This window comes from Silurus aristotelis, assembly GCF_946808225.1.
Source record: "Silurus aristotelis genome assembly, chromosome: 10".
In the NCBI taxonomy this organism is placed as follows: Eukaryota; Metazoa; Chordata; class Actinopteri; order Siluriformes; family Siluridae; genus Silurus; species Silurus aristotelis.
This window is the reverse complement of record NC_139583.1, coordinates 4,414,599-4,437,469: the sequence shown is the minus strand read 5'-3', so window position 1 is coordinate 4,437,469 and position 22,871 is coordinate 4,414,599. Positions and strand designations below refer to the sequence as shown.

Genomic DNA, 22,871 nt, shown 5'->3' with positions numbered 1-22,871 from the left:
GAAACAGAGTGATACTTCCTGCTCCCAACCCCCAGTGAATTTACATGTACACACACACACACACACACACACACACACACCTACCACTCTCTCCCCCTCCCCCGACACCACCAGCCTCCTACATTCAATATCTCTATTTCTGGCATTCAGGAATCTTCAAGGCCCTGATGATAGGGGCAGGACTGTACAAGCAGTACACACACACACACACACACACACACACACACACACACACACACACACACACACAAACAAAATCTCCCCACTTTGTTCGCATGTGGACAAAAATGGAGGAAAATGAAGTCAATGGAGAAAATAAAGGCAAAATATCCTGAGCTCACTTTCCATCTCTCTCTCTCTCTCTCTCTCTCTCTCTCTCTCTCTCTCTCTCTCTCTCTCTCTCTCTATATATATATATATATATATATATCAATCTTTCTATTTAAAATCTGCCTCAGAACTGTGACCCCAACCATGTCGTCCCACCTTCCTTTCCCACATCAGTCACGTGAGTCTCACACACACACACACACACACACACACACACACACACACACACACACACACACACACACACACACACACACACACACACACACACGTTTGTGAACAAAGCCGAGTTTGTGAGTCTGCGTTCTTTCTGGCGCGATGAACCAAAGCGTATGCTAACGATGCATCTCAGTCAGCACCACGCACCGGTAAAGCTGCACAAACACCACCAACATCTCAGGCTCGAGACGAACGCAAGACTCGTGCTTAAGTTCTTTTCGCGTGACGCTTAATGCAAACATGCTACACGGACAGATCTCTACATACCTGTTCTACGTCTATCTACACATCCATCTACTTACACACACATACACACACACATACACACACACACACATTCACATCTAGAAACTAACCTCCACACACTCATCCATTTGAATCAGAGAATGACTGATGTGCCACATAACAAAAATCGCCAACTGAAGTTCCACATTTTTACTCTGCCTCGGACTAAAACATGCCAAACCAATTCAGTACATACTTTATGGCTACATTGAACGTTGTGCAATTCCTTTTTCTTCAGCGTACACTATTTGACCCTAACCTGGAGCATGAACTAAAAACGTACTAAATATCTTGTTCTTTCTTTCTTTTTGTCCTGAGGGTGAGCAAACTTTTGCACTTGACCGTATAGTTTCGTTTTCGCAAACGTCCGAGCAGAACCTTTCATAAAGGCAAAAAAATTACATTAGGTGCCTGAATATTTAGCACCAGAAAACCATATACAATTGGTTGTTCCCTTATATGAAATATAAGGCGTGAGCTGTGGCGTCTAAGGAGCACGTGAGCTTTGGCGTCTATGAGGAACTTAAATTTTGGCGTCTTTGAAGAACGTGAGCTTTGGCGTCTATGGAGGACGTGAGCTTTGGCGTCTATGGAGGACGTGAGCTTTGGCGTCTATGGAGGACGTGAGCTTTGGCGTCTATGGAGGACGTGAGCTTTGGCGTCTATGGAGGACGTGAGCTTTGGCGTCTATGGAGGACGTGAGCTTTGGCGTCTACAAGGGACGTGAGCTAAAGTCTACAGGGGACGTGAGCTAAAGTCTACAGGGGACGTGAGCTAAAGTCTACAGGGGACGTAAACTTTGGAGTTTATAGGAGACATGAGCTAAAGTCTGCAGACAATGTGAGCTTTGACGTCTACAGAGGACATGTGATGGACCTGGTTCTTCAGAAGCACATAGGAGGTTTGTGCAGAAACTACACATCATCACATGAGCGAACACTACACCTGATAATAGTCGTGAACTCAGTGAGTGAGGCTGTGGTTTTCCTGTGTATCTGTACACACACACACACACACACACACACACACACACACACACACACACACACACACACACACACACACACACACACACACACACACACACACACACACACACACACAGTCCCTCGACAGTTTATTTCATTTTCTCGATGTTCCAATCGCTTCTGGTTTTGTTCGCTGCCCTGTCCCTCACAGGTGAAGGATAGACGATGGCGCTCGTCCTCTCCATCTTACACAAGCCTTATTGATCTGCCGAGCTGAGTCAGCCTGCTGCGTTACTGCGGAAACGCCTAAATTATGCAAAATCCATTCGCTCCTTCTATAAACAAGCTGGAGGAGGAGGAGATGATGAGGATGAAGACGATGACGACATGATATCGTTGCTATAGTAACCACTTTCACACTGACGTGCACAGTGAATGCTCAACATAAAAAAAAAAAAAAAAGAATTAAGCCAGAGTCTTCAATTGTTGTCGGTATTTTTGGGTCCATTTAACTTCTAGGAAAACGAGAGGAAGCGTTTATAGCTGCTATAAGATTGCAAAAAAAAAAAAGCGACTTGTTCCGCAAAAGTTCGCCAACGTGTAGCCATAAACGGATAAAAACAAATACAACGTGGCTCCGCTGAATAAATTGCTGTGGTCTGAGAGCAATGAAACACTTTCAGATGAAATTTTATAAAGAACATTGTTTTGGGTTGTTGGTTTTTGTTTTTTCCGATTTCTTCATCTGTAATGGGGCGTCCCAGACTTTTAATTATAAAAAAAAAAAAATTACACAACCAGTTACACAATCAACTGAGAAATCCAGGCTGATGAGTCTAATTACTTCTCTCTGTTCAGGAAGTGTTTGTAGGTTTTTTTTTCCAGAGGATGTATATAAACCCAATCAAAAATGTGAAAGATCATCCAGTGAAAAAGTCACGTGCATTATAAAAGAAGTGGAAAAGAAATCTGTTTCTTGATGACCACACACACACACACACACACACACACACACACGCACAAATCTCATTCTCCAATTAAAATCCTATTAATCACCTCAGAATTATCGGGGCAGAGGGTGGGGGTGATGGGAGGGGCTAGCCCTGCTGCTAACAAAACAGAGACGATCCCAAGCCCCTGGGGACACACACACAGGATTATGGGGGTCAGCTGTATGTCCCACTGGACCTTCCTATCCGCCCACACACACACAAAACCATATTGCTGGATACGGAGAACCCGAGTGTGTGCTTTTAGTGTTAATAACATATTTTGCTGTTTAAGGCGAGGGTAACGACAGAACACATACACTCACACACACACAATGAATATAGTTTCATCGCGCCTATTCAAATAAACATCACTATATATAAAAAATATAAAACATCAAATTAACAATGAAATAACTGGAAAAATTAATTGCTATATGCTTTGAAATATTTCTTCATATTTTATTCTCTCAATTAATTTTATAAATAGTTTTATTCAGTTTTTTAAAATATATTTTTTACATATATATTTATATAATATTAATATATTTTTCACCCCATTAAATCATCGCATTTTTTAACTTTTCTCTCAGGTTTGGAAGGAGTCTCCAGTGTCAGCGCTACATTTCCCGCTTCACACTCATTACAGCTTCAAACCCGCCGAGGCGTCTGTTTACCCCCAGAGTCCGCGTGATCACGTCCGTCCACTTACGAGCTCGAAAATCGATCGAGCGATGATTTCTATAGCCCACGCGTACACGTACACGCATTCAATAATGTGTGTGTAATCGCTGCTGTGGTGTCGATACGGTTAATTCTGACGTTGTGTCGCGAGATCGTGCCTTGAGAGCAACCGGACTTCACGCGACACCTTCGTGATGTTTTAACCGCACGTCTCCTTTTACTTCCTCTCTAGGCTCCATTCTGATGGCGGCGTGATGATGGCACGTTCGGAGGAAATGAGGCCTCAGCAGGAGTGTGTGTGTGTGCTGGCACAACCAGCACAAGAGTTATGTTCGCACGCACACACGCACACACAAGTTTACTTTCAGTCTGAGAACGAATGTTACACTCTGTGCCATGGAATTCCTGTGGAGGAAAACGCTGTGTTTTTAACTCCACTCACACACACGTTTAATTTCATTCTCAGACTCAAACTCTGTGCAATGGAATTCTTGTGGAGGAATTCATGGTGTTCCAACTCCACTCCAACACACACACACACACACACACACACACACACACACATATACACACTACACACACTACTGGGAACTTTGTCAAAACTTTTCTCTACAGACTCTGGAGTCTGGCCAAGTACTGCAGAGATTCAGCCAGGAGCATGGGAAAAAACACACACACACACACACACACACTCAGAGAGCGAATGCAAAGTGAAAGCATGACGTAGGAGCGATGGCTTGATGCCAGCACACACTTCCAGGGTTTTTCCTCTGCACAGCTGACAGCGGGAGCGGCTCGACCTGACTAAGGCCTCCGCAGGCTCTGTGGGATTACTAGGCACACCGCTTGGCCCGTCTCCAGCTCTCAAAGTCGAGCTGTCAGCAGCGTGCACTCGTATTACACCGCGCAAATCGTGTGAGGGAAAGTGTGTTTTACAAAAAGACAAACTCCAGGACACGTGGAACTGGGTCACACAATTCCAGGAATTTTTTTAAACGGAAATTAATGCGAATAAACTGGGAATTTACAAAATTGCAGGTGAGCCTATAAAAGGGAACTTAAACGTAGTTGGGGGAAAAAAAACATCTTGCAGGATAATTTTGGTTAAAACAACCAGACTGAATTCAACTTTTACCTGCACATTCATCAATCACGTGCACACAGCAGACTTACTGCAGGACCACTGAGGCCACGCCCCCTACATACACTGTGCATTCATCCATAACACACACCATTTCCTAAATCCTCCACACAAAATTATGCCAAAAAATGTCCATCTTCCATCCAGTGTTTACAAAGATTAAATGCATATTACATACAAATAGGTTTAAAACTTCATTCTGACAAAATTATACCTAATTAAATTACAAAAATTTCATTTTTTAAATAAAATTGTTTATACGTGTGTATAGTTGATATATAAATTCCCCAAAATTTCAAATTTTTTCCCCCTAAATTCTCATAAATTCCCAGTAATTTTCCAACTTGGAATATTTCCCAAATTCACCAGATGAAGTTTCGAAATTTACCGGAAATATTCCACCACTTTGAAACCCTAAAGTCCAACATTTTCTCATTTAGTTCTCAATATAGACTTCTCAAAACAGAAGTCTCACAATGAATCATTGCCACCAGGGATGATTTTTTTCTCATGTGTGTAGTGTCTGATTCGATCCCTGGCGTCGTCTCGGTCACAGTGTGGGTGTTTTTGTGCAGGTGCGAACACAGCCATCGCACCCGGGTGTGGACTGAAACCAGCGAGCACCCGAGAAACCAGGTCTCGGTTTTGCTCGCAAGTGAAACTCGATTACAATGAGGAAAAACCTGGAATCGACTCACCCGCAGAACGTGAATCATACGTTGTTTTTTTGTGTGTAAAAGGGCTTAAAGCTATTGTGACTGGAACAGGTTTCCGATGTGTATTTATTTCATTGCGACTTGAAAGCACGTCTGTTCGTGTGCCAAGAACCGTAATTTGGACCGATGAATGAAGCAGTTTTTTTTAAGTGTCAGAACAAGTATTTTAAGTATACACTGTGTTAATAGCAATGTTCTTTGGATTACACAATTATGTACAAATTGTGTCAAATATACTAAACATAAGATTGACTAATCTGTGTAACAGCACCATTCATTTCAATAATAACTAAAACAGCAATTCAGGAAGCACTGTGGTTAAATAACATTCGTTTGCATGATTCTTTCTGCTGATAAAGGATGATAAAAGTGGACTCTGTAATTCCTACCTGTTTAAAGTGTTCGTCGTAGCCCCAGTCGGCCTGTTCAGTCGGAGACGCGGCCGTCTGCGGATCAGCAGGTGAAAGGTCACCCTCCGGCTCTTGTTTGACCCTGATGGGAGACACGTCGTCCCTCTGAATCCTGGCTGGCGGCGCCGATGCTGCAGCGTAGCCTGTAAACTGCCTGGCCATGGCGCTCTGCTGCAGCGCCAGCGTCTGCTTGCGCAAAAACTCCAGCCCGCTCACTGGGCCGTCGTCCACCTCATCCTCCTCGCTGCCCTCGTCAGCCATCGGTTCCTCTTCATCGTCGTTATCGGCATCGACGTCTTCGTCGTCATCATCACCGGAGTCCCTGCCCCGCGCGATGTCATCCGGTCTCTCCAGGGCGACCCCGTGAACCTGGGCCTTTCCGCTGTTGCCCATAGCCGAGGCCCGAGCCGCCGCCAGGATGGCGTGCTGAGCGGCCACTTGTTGCGCGTACATCAGACGAGCGTCCCTCAGACGCCGCTCCTTGCGCTCCATCTCCAAGCGCGCCTGCTGCTGCCGCTGCAAATGCTCCATCACTGCTTCGAGCTTCACCCCCGCTGCACCTCCCTGAGGGTAAACACTGCCTCCTAAACTGCTCTCCTGAGAGAACGAAGAAAGGGTGGGGTTTGGAAGGGAGGAAGTCGCATAGTCGTCAATGACCTGCCATAAACATGCAACTCTAATTACATCTTAGCTGCTTGTGAAGATCCCCGTGAAACCAAATCGTCTAAATCCGATCGTCAAAATGACAGCAGCAATCTGACAACAGAAACATCTCACGTTTCTTGATACGGCGCGCGGTCACCTTTCAGAGTAACGTTCGCGTCCCAACGCAAATCAAACCAGATGAATATTTCTCCGTCTCCGATCTATAATGCATTGCTGAGTGCCCCAGATCAATATCTCAGCCTGGAGCTATTCTCTCTGAAATAATGCATGAGCCAGCACAAGGCTTTCTAGGTGTAATTGCGTGTCAGGATTTCGACAGACAGCCAAAAGGTGGGCATAAATTATACGTCCGCCTTTGATCTCCAATTATCATGAGCTGGATCCAAAGATTAGCGGTAAAACAACATTTCTAGGCGTTTTTGTTATTTGACGAGTGATCGGAGCGACTGATCACTATTCCTGAAAAAGAGAGGCCACTATAGAAAACTTCAACTCAACTGATATATGATCAATAGCAGTTTTACAGAATGTAGGAAGAAGGATGTTAATAGGTTTGGTTGCTTTAATTTGCTGACAGAATTGCATTAAGATTTACACATCCTGGGGAGAAGAAAAATCCAAAAGTATATGTAAATGTATATAATAATTCCCATGTGCTGGTTCATTTTTAATGAATATACATATTTAAACATAGTAATGCAGCTATAAATAAATCCACACAGTGATGTATAATTAGAGATCACGTGCTACGTCATTTGTGGTCAGATGAATTGCGAAGGAAACCCTGAACACAAGCTCCAGAGAAGCATGTGTACTACAGTACTGTACTATGAAAACACTGTGCAGGCGATGCACACTTCTTAGTACGCTAGAACGCAGTATGGAGCGTAGTCATGGCGACGGGCGAGCACGCGACCGCTGCTTACATAGCCTACTATGTTTACTTGCGTACTATTTAGTACGTTCAGTGATAGTAGGAAAGGTCGGAGTTCAATGGTAAATATTAATAATAAAATTACTTTTAGAATTTTGAAATGAAATGGGTTTTGAAGAGGGTTTTATATTTTCCACTAAAGTGGAGATGAACAAATGAATAATAAATAAAATTAATAAATAAAATGGCATGCGTTTATTAAATGGATATCATAAGAACACAACAGCTCGCGACCACGTTTGGAGGACTTTCAGCTAGGTCCTACTCACCATCTGGGTCTTGCCGCTGTTGGAGTTGTCCACCATCCCTTCGGCTCCTCGCCCTGTTCCTCGCGTGCTTCACCGTTCCGCGACCGCTCCGACCGTCCGCACGCGAGCGAGCGATCACGCGCACGCAACTTCTCAACTGACCCCGGCTCAATTTTTATTTTATTTATTTTTGTTTGTTTAATTGCTCGAGGCGTCAACAATAACTACGGGGTAAAAACAGTTGACGGAGTCCAACCGGGCGCCTGAAATAAATAAAATAAAATAATTAAAATAAAAAGAAGATTCACGCGACGCAAGAGCACGGAAACGTGGAGACCCCGATCACATAACGTCCTCACGCCTGGAGCGCTCCGGCTGTGTGTCTCGCGCTCGCAGGAACACCCAGGCCCGCCCCCGCCCCCCTTACTCACCCAAACCACGCCCTTTCAACCAAAGCACCGCCCACATTCTATATACTATATACCATATACTATGTTATATACAATATACTGTATACTCTACACTCATTACCATATACCGCATACTATATAATATATACTATAATCTATATAATATACTGTATACTCTACACTCATTACCATATACCGTATACTATATAATATATATGATATACTATAATCTATATAATATACTGTATACTCTATACTCATTACCATATACCGTATACTATATAATATATACTATAATCTATATAATATACTGTATACTCTACACTCATTACCATATACCGCATACTATATAATATATACTATAATCTATATAATATACTGTATACTCTACACTCATTACCATATACCATATACTATATAATATATATGATATACTATAATCTATATAATATACTGTATACTCTACACTCATTACTATATACCATATACTATATAATATATACTATAATCTATATAATATACTGTATACTCTACACTCATTACCATATACCGTATACTATATAATATATATGATATACTATAATCTATATAATATACTGTATACTCTACACTCATTACTATATACCATATACTATATAATATATACTATAATCTATATAATATACTGTATACTCTACACTCATTACCATATACCGTATACTATATAATATATATGATATACTATAATCTATATAATATACAGTATACTCTACACTCATTACCATATACCGTATACTATATAATATATACTATAATCTATATAATATACTGTATACTCTACACTCATTACCATATACCGTATACTATATAATATATACTATAATCTATATAATATACTGTATACTCTACACTCATTACCATATACCGTATACTATATAATATATACTATAATCTATATAATATACTGTATACTCTACACTCATTACCATATACCGTATACTATATAATATATATGATATACTATAATCTATATAATATACAGTATACTCTATACTCATTACCATATACCGTATACTATATAATATATATGATATACTATAATCTATATAATATACTGTATACTCTACACTCATTACCATATACCATATACTATATAATATATACTATAATCTATATAATATACTGTATACTCTACACTCATTACCATATACCGCATACTATATAATACATACTATAATCTATATAATATACTGTATACTCTACACTCGTTACCATATACCGTATACTATATAATACATACTATAATCTATATAATATACTGTATACTCTACACTCGTTACCATATACCGTATACTATATAATACATACTATAATCTATATAATATACTGTATACTCTACACTCATTACCATATACCGCATACTATATAATACATACTATAATCTATATAATATACTGTATACTCTACACTCGTTACCATATACCGTATACTATATAATACATACTATAATCTATATAATATACTGTATACTCTACACTCGTTACCATATACCGTATACTATATAATACATACTATAATCTATATAATATACTGTATACTCTACACTCGTTACCATATACCGTTTACTATATAATATATACCATAATCTATATAATATACTGTATACTCTACACTCATTACCATATACCGTATACTATATAATACATACTATAATCTATATAATATACTGTATACTCTACACTCGTTACCATATACCGTATACTATATAATACATACTATAATCTATATAATATACTGTATACTCTACACTCATGACCATATACCGTATACTATATAATATATACTATAATCTATATCATATACTGTATACTCTACACTCGTTACCATATACCGTATACTATATAGCATATACTATGTTTTATATATAATATACTCTATACTCTATCCTCATTACCATATACCGTATATTATATAATGTATATGCTGTATAATGTATACTATATACTATACTGTATACTCTTTACTCATTACCATTAACTACATGATATATATGCTGTATACTATATAATATATACTATGTTATATACAATATACTCTATACTCATTACCATATATTATATAATATATATGATATACTATATGTTATATATAATATACTGTATAATCTATACTCATTACCATATACCGTATACTATATAATATATATGCTGTATACCATATACTATATGTTATACAGTACAGACTAAAAGTTTGGACACACCTTCTCATTCAAAGAGTTTTCTTTATTTTCATGACTATGAAAATTGTAGAGTCACACTGAAGGCATCAAGGGCTATTTGACCAAGAAGGAAAGTGATGGGGTGCTGCGCCAGATGACCTGGCCTCCACAGTCACCGGACCTGAACCCAATCGAGATGGTTTAGGGGTGAGCTGGACCGCAGAGTGAAGGCAAAAGGGCCAACAAGTGCCAAGCATCTCTCGGGGAACTCTTTCAAGACTGTTGGAAGAACATTTCAGGTGACTACCTCTTGAAGCTCATCAAGAGAATGCCAAGAGTGTGCAAAGCAGTAATCAAAGCAAAAGGTGGCTACTTTGAAGAACCTAGAATATGACATTTTTCAGTTGTTTCACACTTTTTTGTTATGTATATAATTCCATATATACAGTGAGGAAAATAAGTATTTGAACACCCTGCTATTTTGCAAGTTCTCCAACTTAGAAATCATGGAGGGGTCTGAAATTGTCATCGTAGGTGCATGTCCACTGTGAGAGACATAATCTAAAAAAAAAAATCCAGAAATCACAATGTATGATTTTGTAACTATTTATTTATATGATACAGCTGCAAATAAGTATTTGAACACCTGAGAAAGTCAATGTTAATATTTGGTACAGGAGCCTTTGTTTGCAATTACAGAGGTCAAACGTTTCCTGTAGTTTTTCACCAGGTTTGCACACACTGCAGGAGGGATTTTGGACCACTCCTTCACACAGATCTTCTCTAGATCAGTCAGGTTTCTGGCCTGTCGCTGAGAAACACGGAGTTTGAGCTCCCTCCAAAGATTCTCTATTGGGTTTAGGTCTGGAGACTGGCTAGGCCACGCCAGAACCTTGATATGCTTCTTACAGAGCCACTCCTTGGTTATCCTGGCTGTGTGCTTCGGGTCATTGTCATGTTGGAAGACCCAGCCTCGACCCATCTTCAATGCTCTAACTGAGGGAAGGAGGTTGTTCCCCAAAATCTCGCAATACATGGCCCCGGTCATCCTCTCCTTAATACAGTGCAGTTGCCCTGTCCCATGTGCAGAAAAACACCCCCAAAGCATGATGCTTCCACCCCCATGCTTTACAGTAGGGATGGTGTTCTTGGGATGGTACTCATCATTCTTCTTCCTCCAAACACGTTTAGTGGAATTATGACCCAAAAGTTCTATTTTGGTCTCATCTGACCACATGACTTTCTTCCAAGACTCCTCTGGATCATCCAAATGGACATTGGCAAACTTAAGATGTGCCTGGACATGTGCTGGTTTAAGCAGGGGAACCTTCCGTGCCATGCATGATTTTAAACCATGACGTCTTAGTGTATTACCAACAGTAACCTTGGAAACGGTGGTCCCAGCTCTTTTCAGGTCATTGACCAGCTCCTCCAGTGTAGTTCTGGGCTGATTTCTCACCTTCATTGGAATCATTGAGATCCTACGAGGTGAGATCTTTCATAGAGCCCCAGTCCGAGCGAGATTGACAGTCATGTTTAGCTTCTTCTATTTTCTAATGATTGCTCCAACAGTGGACCTTTTTTCACCAAGCTGCTTGGCAATTTCCCCGTAGCCCTTTCCAGCCTTGTGGAGGTGTACAATTTTGTCTCTAGTGTCTTTGGACAGCTCTTTGGTCTTGGCCATGTTAGTAGTTGGATTCTTACTGATTGTATGGGGTGGACAGGTGTCTTTATGCAGCTAACGACCTCAAACAGGTGCATCTAATTTAGGATAATAAATGTAGTGGCGGTGGACATTTTAAAGGCAGACTATCAGGTCTTTGAGGGTCAGAATTCTAGCTGATAGACAGGTGTTCAAATACTTATTTGCAGCTGTATCATACAAATAAATAGTTTAAAAATCATACATTGTGATTTCTCTAATTTTTTTTTTAGATTATGTCTCTCACAGTGGACATGCACCTACGATGACAATTTTAGACCCCTCCATGATTTCTAAGTGGGAGAACTTGCAAAATAGCCGGGTGTTCAAATACTTATTTTCCTCACTGTAATTCCACATGTGTTAATTCATAGTTTTGATCCCTTCAGTGTGAATCTACAATTTTCATAGTCATAAAAATAAAGAAAACTCTTTGAATGAGAAGGTGTGTCCAAACTTTTGGTCTGTACTGTATATAATATACTGTATAGTCTATACTCATTAACATATACCGTATACTATATAATATATATGCTGTATACTATATATATATATATGAAGAAACAATCAGTGTGACCAAAGAAAAACAACACAGACAAAATTATTATATTGATGATTATTATTATGATCATTATTATTATTATTAATATTATTATTATTTAAAGCATGTTGAAAGTGATTTTACAAAATGACAAACAGCAAAAGAACAAAAGACAACGTATCATCTATATATAATCCTACAGCATTTAACACACGCTTAAATAAAACATTACGTGAAGAATAAAGTAAATAAAACAAGATATTTATGTATAGAGGAGAGAAATCAGGAGAACCGTGTAGTGTTTTTTGATTTTATCGAGTTCATGAATCCATTTCTAACTCACGGTCGCCCCCTTGTGGTCAAATAAAACAACACAGGCTGTGTTTGATGATTGATTCCTGTTTCTCCCTGAAAATATACTTCTCACTGAAATCCACTGTACATGTATTTATGTAATATTTTATTTCATCTTAAATAATAGTTACTGATTACTTGTCATTCAGATGTGTTTAACACCAACAGTCCTTATATTCACTATATGGACAAAAGTATTGGGACCCCCCTCTTTTTCATACATATGTGAGTCCAAAAAAGTTGGAGGCACACAATCGTATAGGACGTCTTTGGATACTGTAGATAGAAATCTTTCCTTCATTTGAGCTAGAAGATCCAAAACCTGTTCTAGCATGACAATGCTCCTGTGCACAAAATGCCCCAGCTCCATGAAGATATACTTATCTCATAGATGTGAAGACCTTGAATGCTATAGACCTCAGCCTTATTGAGATGAATGTGCACGATGACAGCATCCCAGGTCTCCTCACATCACGTACATCAGTACCTGACTTTACTTACAGACTTACGGTCGAATAAATCGCCACAGAATCTAATCTTTCCAGATGAGTGCAGTAAATAAGATCTTAATGTGAAATGAGATGTGAGTCAGGTGTCCACAAACTTGTCCATATACTGTTTATTTATATGTAGATACAAAAAAAAATCCACAATCACAAAAACAAAGTGACGTTATTGCGTGAAAATCTGAGTAACGCTCAATGATTGCTACTTGGAGGGTGAGGAATAAAAAGATTGTCTGATTAGTTGCATAGTGAACGAGAGGAAAAGTTCAAGTGCAACAGTCCACATCAACCACTCAAACACACACACACACACACACACACACACACACACACACACACACAGCATCAACACAGTAAAAAAGCACTTGCTTACTAAGCAAGCACGTCCCTCTCTATTTCCTCACACAAACGTGTCATTAATACATTTTCATTTAAAATAAAGGATTTTTCTTTTTTTTTTTTGACCATAATGTAAAGAAAAAGATCTCGTATTGTAGCTACAGGTAAATTGAGTAATAAGAAAACCTGTCATGGTTCATTTCCTATATTCTATATGTCCACTCGATGCTCAGTGACGCTGGAACACACACACACACACACACACACACACACACACACACACACACACACACACACGTATATATATTAATTGTATCTTTTTAGGGGTGCAAAAGATCACAGTTGATCGGTGATCACTAACGATTTGGATTAATTGCTCATTTACTTGCGAATTCCTCTTAACTTTTTTAACGATCGCAGAATGAAAAAAAACATTTTTCTCGCCGTTATTGCGGGTTTAATTTCGTAACTACACAAAACAGGCGCGCGAACGGGACGTGTTGAAAAGCCTCCTACACGTATGAAAACATTTCCTTGATATTACGTTTCTGGTAATAAATAAAAAGTACGTTATACGTATATGTCCCGTACGTTTTATAACTTAATTTACCTGTAGGGGGCAGTATGATCTATTTGTCTTTCCTCTGCTGCACTGCGCACGTCAGTGTAGATGTAAAACGCTTTTATAAACTATGTCGATTCGACTGGGTGACAGATGGTCGTATTTGATCAGTGTGCGTTTCACAAACAACCGATTCATATCACACATGGGTCCAAACGCCTGAAGTGGATGAAGCATGGTGGCGTAAGCACCTCGTGTCGCGATCTGGATACGCATATCGTCTGCTTTACAACCCTTAGGGATGAACAAGCACCTGGTACAGTGCACTTAACAAACCACTTTCCTCACTGTGTACTATTAGATTCTGCTAGATACCATGTTTCAGGGTAGCTAAAACACACAACCTGATAACAACGGACGTGTGGTGGGCACACAAACACACACAATACCGATCATCTGTTAGATCAAGCGTGGACCTAATTCTGTAGACGAATGTCTTGTTTAACAGATCACTGGTTCAAAATAATAATAATAATAACAATAATAATAGTAATAATAATAACAATAATAATAATAATTATAATAATAATAAAAAAGGGCCGTCTGCAATTTTTAGCGCCCTCTATATGCCTTTCAGGTGAATCGCAGAATTTTTTCGTTTAAGGCAACCCTCTTTATTTACATAAATAAATAAAAAAAAAATCCTTGTGAATTGTCTTATAAGCCGTGGACACTTAATCTCTGAGCCTGAATAATGTAAACAAAATCCAACCCCCCCCAAAAAAAAGGCAAATATCACAAAACACACAATCGATACGCGAGTTAAAAACAAAGCGAGCGAACTACAACAGTAATAGTGTTAAGTAGATATAAAAAGAGACGGTTTACTGCGGTTTTCCTCACGCATCAGTGAAAGAAAAAAAAAAGAGTAAAGAATACTGGTCTCTCCAGGCAGCCGTCTCTCGCTAGTCTGTCCATTTTACTATTGTGAAGCTTAAAGTGTAAGAAACATGTTGACTAAAATTTCCTCAAGTTCACATGAAAGAAAGCAACGTTAGAATCGTGTACGAGGGCTTTCAGTGCTACGTCATGCAAAAACATAAATTTCCATCATGGGGTGGAAACATCTCAGGTTATATCTTTCTTCTGAAATACTCACTCTGGATCTCTGTGCTCAGGTCTTGTTCCAAGCTTCAATTAACGGACAAAAGTGTTAGGACACCTGACTTTTCCAGCCCTACGAGGTTCTCAGAGAACAATGTTGGACAAGCGTGGAGAACGATCTTTGGATAAAGATATGCTTTGCATGGGTTGGAGTGGAAGATCTGCTCACTGCAATATCTAGTAGAACATCAAAAAGCACATTGGAATCTTACAGTCAGGTGTCCACAAACTTTTTGTGTGTCAATCAATGTGTGATCGGATATTGGATTTGGAGAGTGTTTCAAAGCCAGATGATGATTGAGATATAGAAGCTTTTAGGACGAGGAGGAGGAGGAGAAGGAGATCCTGCTCCATCCCTCGTTCTCCTGTTTCGACTGAATGTTCTTAATGACCTATTATTAACTTTATTTTACTCAATAACATTAGATAATTTTTAGGTAGGTTTCCAAAAGTTTTCCAAATGTGGAAACATCTAATATTCGAGATTTGAGCAGTGGGCAAAACTTTATTAATAAATAAATAAAGATGGTGACCGGAAGGCAAGGCTTCCAGGATGACGGCAATTATCGGAGCGTTCGAAATGCCCATCAAACGCTCCGGCTTCCTATGCCGGGATAACAGGTTTGAGACAAAACCGGAATACTTCAGCAATCAAGTATGTTTTGACCTCAAGATGGATAGAAAGTAAACGTAATTTTGAACCTAATCCGTGCCACATCTGTAGGATCTGGATATTTCCCATCTGCTGAAAAACAAATCAAAACCGAGGCACTTCTGGGTGAACTTAAGTTCAGCCGTACTGATGCAATAGTCCCGTCTCAAAAACGATAAATTATACAGATTTTTAAGTTTATATATAAAAAAAAATACGTCTGTTCTCAGTAACAATAACACGGACGAGAATTAAAATTCGGAAGATCGTGCAGCGATCGTGCATGCGATTCGATATTATTCCGACCCTCGCACTGTGACCTTTCGGTAAAGCTGTGTTAATGTAACAACAACAACAACAAAAAAATCGTCCGGAACCAAAAGCGTCTCCGGAACGTCAGTTGGGGGAAAACAGGATGCAGATGAGATAAGTGACATGCAGGAGAGAGGAACTGCAGGAACTTGGAAACATTCCACCGTGGTGTGGAAGAAAGTCGGGCGGTTCCATTATGCAGCTTTCCTCAGTGACGTTTCCTTCTCCGAGACGGGATTCCGCTTCCTGTCGCCGAGTGAAAGCCGAGAGAAGAAAAAAAAAAAAGTTCTGCGGAAGAGTTCACTGCAGGCAGCACGACCCGGTTCCGTCGGAGGAGCAGCAGCAGATGGAGGAACCCATGGCTTTGGGAGGAATGAGGTCCAAATCCTCGTCGTCTGGGATCTCGTCCAGTCGGTATCCGTCTTTTAGCAGCTGTCGGCTCAGATCCGGGTGAATCTATAGGTGGATTAGACGAAGGAAAGAGAAAACGAGAATCAGTATCTCAATGTTGGAGTCTATACACCAGGTTCTACCACATTCAAATTTAACATCTGTTTCATTTGCTGCAAACGAGAACAATATTTTAAACACATGATTCAATAAAAAGAAAACCTCACGTTTGAAGCTTTGCCTTGGCGCAACACATTAAGTGGTAGTTCCTCTTTAAGGTGTTTAAGGTGCTGGGATACTGATCAGAAGGTCGGGGGGTTCAAGCCCCGGTATCGCCAAGCTGCCACTCTTGGGCCCTTGAGCAAGGCCCTTAACCTTCTGAGCTCCGGGGGCACTATATCATGACAATTTAGTAGTAAGAAATTCTAAATAATTATTTAGATCCCAGTTGCACATGAAGCTTCTGTCACCAAAACAAATTCCTTGTAAGTCCTCGAAGAAACCTCAAATTTGTACACTAGACGCACAAAATATTGTGGACACCTGAGCATAAGATGACCGATGTGCTTCTCAAATTCCATCCCATTCCATATTTACTCGATTTTCCACTATAATACGCTCCACTCATCCGAGATGTTGTTGCAGTAGATTTTGGAGTGTGCTTGTGGAGATTTTTGCTCCTACAGCTAGTTAGAAAAAAAGTCAGGCACTGATGTGGGTAAGACGAGGAGGTCTGGGGTGCAGTCAGCGTTCACATTCGTTCCAAAGGTTATCAATAGTGGAAGCTCGGTGGCAGCCTCTGTAATGTGAATGCAACCAGGGTTGAGGCCACTCAAGATCTTCCACTCCAACCAATATGTAAAGCATATCCTCGTTGAGCTGGATATATCAGGTCATGCGAGAACAGGTTGGGATCTCCTAGTTCAAGTTGAATGGAAAATGCTACAGCCTCCAAAGACATGCCTTCAACTTTGTGGTACAAATATGGATGGAGAAGTCGGATGTCCCAATACTTTTGTCTATATAATGCCAGCTTACCTCAGCTGAGGAATATCCAGATGAATACTCCAGCTCTACATCACTGCAGGAGAAACAGGCGGGAAATTAATCAGGATTGTTATAATAAAAAATACACAAATTTATTCCTAGACACATCAGGTTTATTGTCGTCATGACCAAAAATCAAATAACTACATGACGATGCTGGAGAAATGTGTGCTTTGTGAAAGTTCTGATTGCATACTACAGACATCATCACTGCACTCAAATGAACCCGAGAATAAACACAAAACAGAGAGACGCTTTACCTGTCCGAGTCCAGAGACACTAGAGGATCTTCTGCGTTCTGACTGAGGGCTGCATATCCTTTATTAAACTTCACACTAAATATATATGTAAAAAAAAAAAAGAACAAATTTAAATGCATGGCTGGAAAACATACAGCATTTATCAATAGTGAAGAGCAAACCTGCTACAAACCTTCTCCAAACCTGGATTCAGGACATCTGAAAGACTCATCTGTCAAATATTCTAAATATCTGAATGTGAACACCGGTTATGTGTATTATAATTTTGCGGAATCACTGAGTTATGTTTTAATATATTTGTATTAAACACTCATATTAAGCTGTACTCCTTCTAGAAGTGTCTGTTTACATTAAAGTTTCACATCAGGTGTTTCCGGGGTCTGGGATCTGGCTTCTAAATCAAGTGTTAATGCCTTTAATGCAAAGAACATCTCGCTTGAAGCTGTTGCTTTAACCAATCAGGGAGTTGGTGACCCGGGGACCACCTACCAGGCATACAATAACGTCAGCATTTTCATGTCCTTTGACTGGATGGCCAGAGAGTGCACTAGTCAGAGCTCGCAAACTGTACAAACTCAAATATATCCATGAGCATTTAATAGATGGTTTTTTTTTTGTTTATTCCACAATGGCTGACAAAATACTGCATAGAGTGTTTTTTTTTTTTTTTTTTTTTTTGCTGATTACACCAGAAACAGTGTTCAATACGATCAAACACATGTTGAGTAATTATCTGACCTGCTTCCAAAGTGTCCTGAACTTCAGTGAAATGTACAAGCTGCATGTAATAAGTAGGAAGGTAGGAAAGAAGGAAAGAAGGAGAGGAAAGAAGGAAAGGAAAGCATAAAAGAAAGTAAGAAAGAAAGAAAGAAAGACAGAAAGACAGACAGACAGACAGACAGAAAGAAAAATGAGAGAAAGAAAAAGAAAGCAAGAAAGAAAGAAAGAAAGAAAGAAATGACAAAAAAAGGAAAAAAGAAAGAAAGACAGACAGACAGACAGACAGACAGACAGACAGACAGACAGACAGACAGACAGAACAAACGAAAGACAGACAGACAGACAGACAGACAGAAAGAACGACAGAAAGAACGACAGACAGACAGACAGACAGACAGACAGACAGACAGACAGACAGACAGAACGAACGACAGACAGACAGACAGACAGACAGACAGACAGACAGACAGAAAGACAGAAAGAAAGAAATGACAAAAAAAGGAAAAAAGAAAGACAGACAGACAGACAGACAGACAGACAGACAGACAGAAAGAACGAAAGACAGACAGAACGAACGAACGAAAGACAGACAGACAGACAGACAGACAGACAGACAGACAGACAGACAGACAGACAGAAATGACAAAAAAAGGAAAAAAGAAAGAAAGACAGACAGACAGACAGACAGACAGACAGACAGAAAGAACGAAAGACAGACAGACAGACAGACAGACAGACAGACAGACAGACAGACAGAACGAACGAACGAACGAACGAAAGAAAGAAAGAAAGAAAGAAAGAAAGAAAAATGAGAGAAAGAAAAAGAAAGCAATAAAAAAAGAAAGAAAGAAATTACAAAAAAAGGAAAAAAGAAAGAAAGACAGACAGACAGACAGACACAGACAGAACGAAAGAACGAAAAAAAGACAGACAGACAGACAGACAGAACGAAAGAAAGAACGAAAGAAAGAAAGAACGAAAGAAAGAAAACCCATCACCTAATAGTGGGAAAGAGTTTAGCAAATTGTATAAAATTCGCTCAGGAAATCATCAGTAAGTGCAGTAGAAAGTGTTTCCATTAAACATGTTACACTGTAGAGATCAAACAACACACGCACACTTCCTCACTTTTCCTCACTATTCCCCACTCTTCCTCACTAATCGCCACTATTACTCACTATTCCACATTATTGCTCACTGTTCCTCACTCATCACTGTTATTAGTCTGAAGCAGCTGCAGATCAGGTGATCACTCACTTCTGAGCTCCATGCCTGGGCTGCTGCATGACTGCTCCTTTCTTCTTGAACACTCTTCTGGCCATCTCTCTGGGTCTCTCTGAGAAATAATCACACACACACACAGACACACAGTGAGACCCTAAAACTTATCATGTTTAACTAACCACACACACACACACACACACACACACACACACACACACACACACACACACACACACACGCACACGCACGCGCACGCACGCGCACGCACAATATAGACAAAAGTTTGTGGACACCTGACCATAAGATTGGTATGTGCTTTTTGAACATCCCATTCCACATGTAGTCTCCATTTGTGGTTACACGAAGCTCCATTCTTCTGGGAGGATGTTCCACTAGATTTTGAAGTGTGCGTGTGGGGATTTTTTGCTCCTTCAGCCACAAGGGTGTAAGTAAAGTGAGGTACTGATGAAGGTGAGGATTCCTGGGATGCAGTCAGATTTCAAATTCCCTCCATAAGGTGTTCAACATGGTTTGAGCTCTATAGCAGGAGATCCTCCACTCCACCTCATGTAAATCATATCTTCTTGTTTTGTGTACAGGGGTATCGTCATACACATTGGGCTCTCCTAGTTTAGGAAAATGGAAGATTTCATGCTACGGGATCCAAAGAGGTCCGATACACGTCTGCACCTCTAGCTTTGTGCTTACAGCTTGGGGAAGACCCGCACGTGGGCGAAAAAGTCGGGTGTCCCAATACTTTTGAATCTCACTTTAATCCGCAAAGAGTTTCTACTCACGTAGTTTCATGTTTATAGTTTTGGCCATTATATACGGTCCTCTCTTCTCCACTGAACGGTTTCCTCCGTCCGCGGCCGGCTTCGTTTTACCGCTCCTGCTCGCCTTTTAGAGAGAAAAAAATAGAGAACATCTTTAATACAGGGAAGCGCATTGTTTTTATTTATCTGATGTTTTGGAGAAATTACAGAAAGCATATTGAATCAGTTTCCTGATAAGAAATGTGACGGGGAAATCTGTACTGGTTGAACTCATTAATGGCAGTCATTTATTAAATATCATATGCATGAGATGTTCGTTGCGCTTTGCACAAACGCTGTTGTCAAGTCATGAACAAGTGTTGAGGAATAAGATGCATTTTGTCATTCACCCAATCACAAATTCATAGAGCAACAAATAGTTCTTCTCTACGATCATGAACTTGTGAGAGCTGTGGGATGGTACACCTTTTTCACACTCCTTTTCAGTCAACAACAGAAGGTGGAGCTGAAGGTGGAGGACTTAAAGATGGACAGAATTTTATTACAGGGACCGTGCATGTAGGACGTTTTGGAGACAAAGCGAGTGAGGTGAGATTGAGATGGTTTGGACATGTGCAGAGGAGAGACATGGGGTATATCGTTAGAAGAATGCTGAGGATGGAGCCACCAAGAAAGGAGGAAAAGAGGAAGACCAAGGAGGAGGTTTATAGATGTGGTGAGGGAAGACATGCAGGTAGATGTAGAGGACAGGGGGGTATGGAGATGGATGATCCACTGTTACAGAGAAGAAGTAGTTCCTTCCGGGTTCTCCGGTTTCCTCCGATGTCCCAAAAACATGCCTGTAGGTCAACTGAGGATCCTAAATATGAATGTGTGTGTATTGGTCCTGAAGTCTGATCACGTGTATATTCCCGTCTCACGCTCAGTATTACTGGAAGACACTCCGGATTCACCCTGGCGCTTGAAAACAAATTATATATTTTTTCTTTTCCTCTTACAAAATCAATATCATGCCAAAAAGGAAATAAAATCTCCATAGGGGCCCTCCAAAAATATTGGCACCCTTAGTATTGATTAAAGATGAGCCATTATAAAGATGAATCTACTCCCTTACCATAAATGATTATTGATTACATATAATTACACCTTTATTGATCAGAATTGATCCCAATGTAATCTTGTGTGTCATTTGTGAATCGACTGTCGATGACGTCATTTCAGTTCTGCACGAAATATCGCGAGATCTCCGGAAAAATCGTTCCGTTAATGTCTAAAACATTTCTCACACGTTTATGTCAATGTTTTAAAATTTTTTAATAAAATCTGACATTAAAGACCCTTATGCAACTGACTAAAATGATATTTGTGAATACACCAGGCAAAGAAATCTACTAAAGCATTAGCCTCTTGCTAATACAAGCTTAACTGGAAATTAGCACAACTAGCTAGGTTTTAAAAATAAAATAAAATAATTAAATGTACTCTTGTGGACGGAGACCCGGCTACCAAACCGCCCTGTTCCTTCTCCTGTTCCTCCATGATGTCGTTCATGCTGGAGCCGAAAGTATAAAGCTGACAGTCACGCCATAGTTCATGTTTACTGCAACTCCAGCTGCGTTCACAAACGAGCCGAGTCGATGAGTCGGATCAACAAATCGGATCTATGTGTCGGTTCTTTAATATGAGTCCTTTCAGCCGACTCGCACATACTGTATGAGATGTTTCAAGTCCAGTCCAAAAAAAGCTTTAATTTTCATTTCAACCTTTTAGAGTAGAGTACATAATGTTCCTCCATGACCAAGGTGCTCCACCAAGCAACATAAATTAATAATAGAGAAGCGAGAGCTCAGTGGTTATGCTTTTGCACGTATGATCGAAAGGTTGTGAGTTCATATCCCAGCAGCACAAAGCTGCCACTGATGGGCCCCTGAGCAAGATCCTTAACCATCAACTGCTCAGTTGTATAAAAAAAATATGACAAAATGTAAGTAGTTTTGGATAAAGGTGTCGGCCAAATGGCATAGATTTGAATGTAAATAAACGTAAATAACACAAAACTGACTGGGACACAAAATAAAGTGCAACATGTGCGACGTTTAGAACAAAAAAAAAAAAAAACAGTAGA

The 22,871-nt window shown here is 39.9% G+C and overlaps 3 protein-coding genes across 3 annotated transcripts in view; 1 reads left to right on the top strand and 2 right to left on the bottom strand.

Moving 5' to 3' along the window:
* Positions 1-7,987, bottom strand: part of LOC310732103 (AT-rich interactive domain-containing protein 3B) — a 68,170-nt gene extending 60,183 nt beyond the window's left edge. The window contains exons 1-2 of the mRNA XM_083552402.1: positions 7,612-7,987; positions 5,722-6,339 (exon numbers count right to left, since the gene is read on the bottom strand). Of these exons, the coding sequence (XP_083408528.1) occupies positions 5,722-6,339; positions 7,612-7,647 (654 nt within the window). The 5' untranslated portion in view covers positions 7,648-7,987. The remainder of the gene's footprint in view (positions 1-5,721; positions 6,340-7,611) is intronic.
* LOC310732175 (ras-related protein Rap-2a) overlaps positions 1-22,871 on the top strand; it is a 116,263-nt gene that overhangs the window by 18,952 nt on the left and 74,440 nt on the right. The gene's annotated exons all lie outside the window — the stretch shown is intronic.
* Positions 14,852-22,389, bottom strand: fam219b (family with sequence similarity 219 member B). The gene is made up of 6 exons (XM_083552523.1): positions 22,229-22,389; positions 20,768-20,870; positions 20,004-20,082; positions 18,027-18,101; positions 17,758-17,800; positions 14,852-16,785 (listed from the first exon to the last, which is right to left on the bottom strand). Exons 1-6 carry the CDS (start codon positions 22,295-22,297, stop codon positions 16,630-16,632), a joined length of 525 nt encoding a protein of 174 aa, XP_083408649.1. The 5' UTR covers positions 22,298-22,389; the 3' UTR covers positions 14,852-16,629.

Bases quoted from the DNA above. Each gene is read 5' to 3' on its own strand.
- fam219b (XM_083552523.1), bottom strand. From the start codon at position 22,297: ATGAACGACATCATGGAGGAACAGGAGAAGGAACAGGGCGGTTTGGTA. The intron at 20,083-20,767 runs GTGAGTAGAAAC...ATTATTTCTCAG, and splicing joins AACTATAAACATGAAACTAC to AGAGACCCAGAGAGATGGCC. The intron at 17,801-18,026 runs GTAAAGCGTCTC...TTTCTCCTGCAG, and splicing joins GTGTCTCTGGACTCGGACAG to TGATGTAGAGCTGGAGTATT.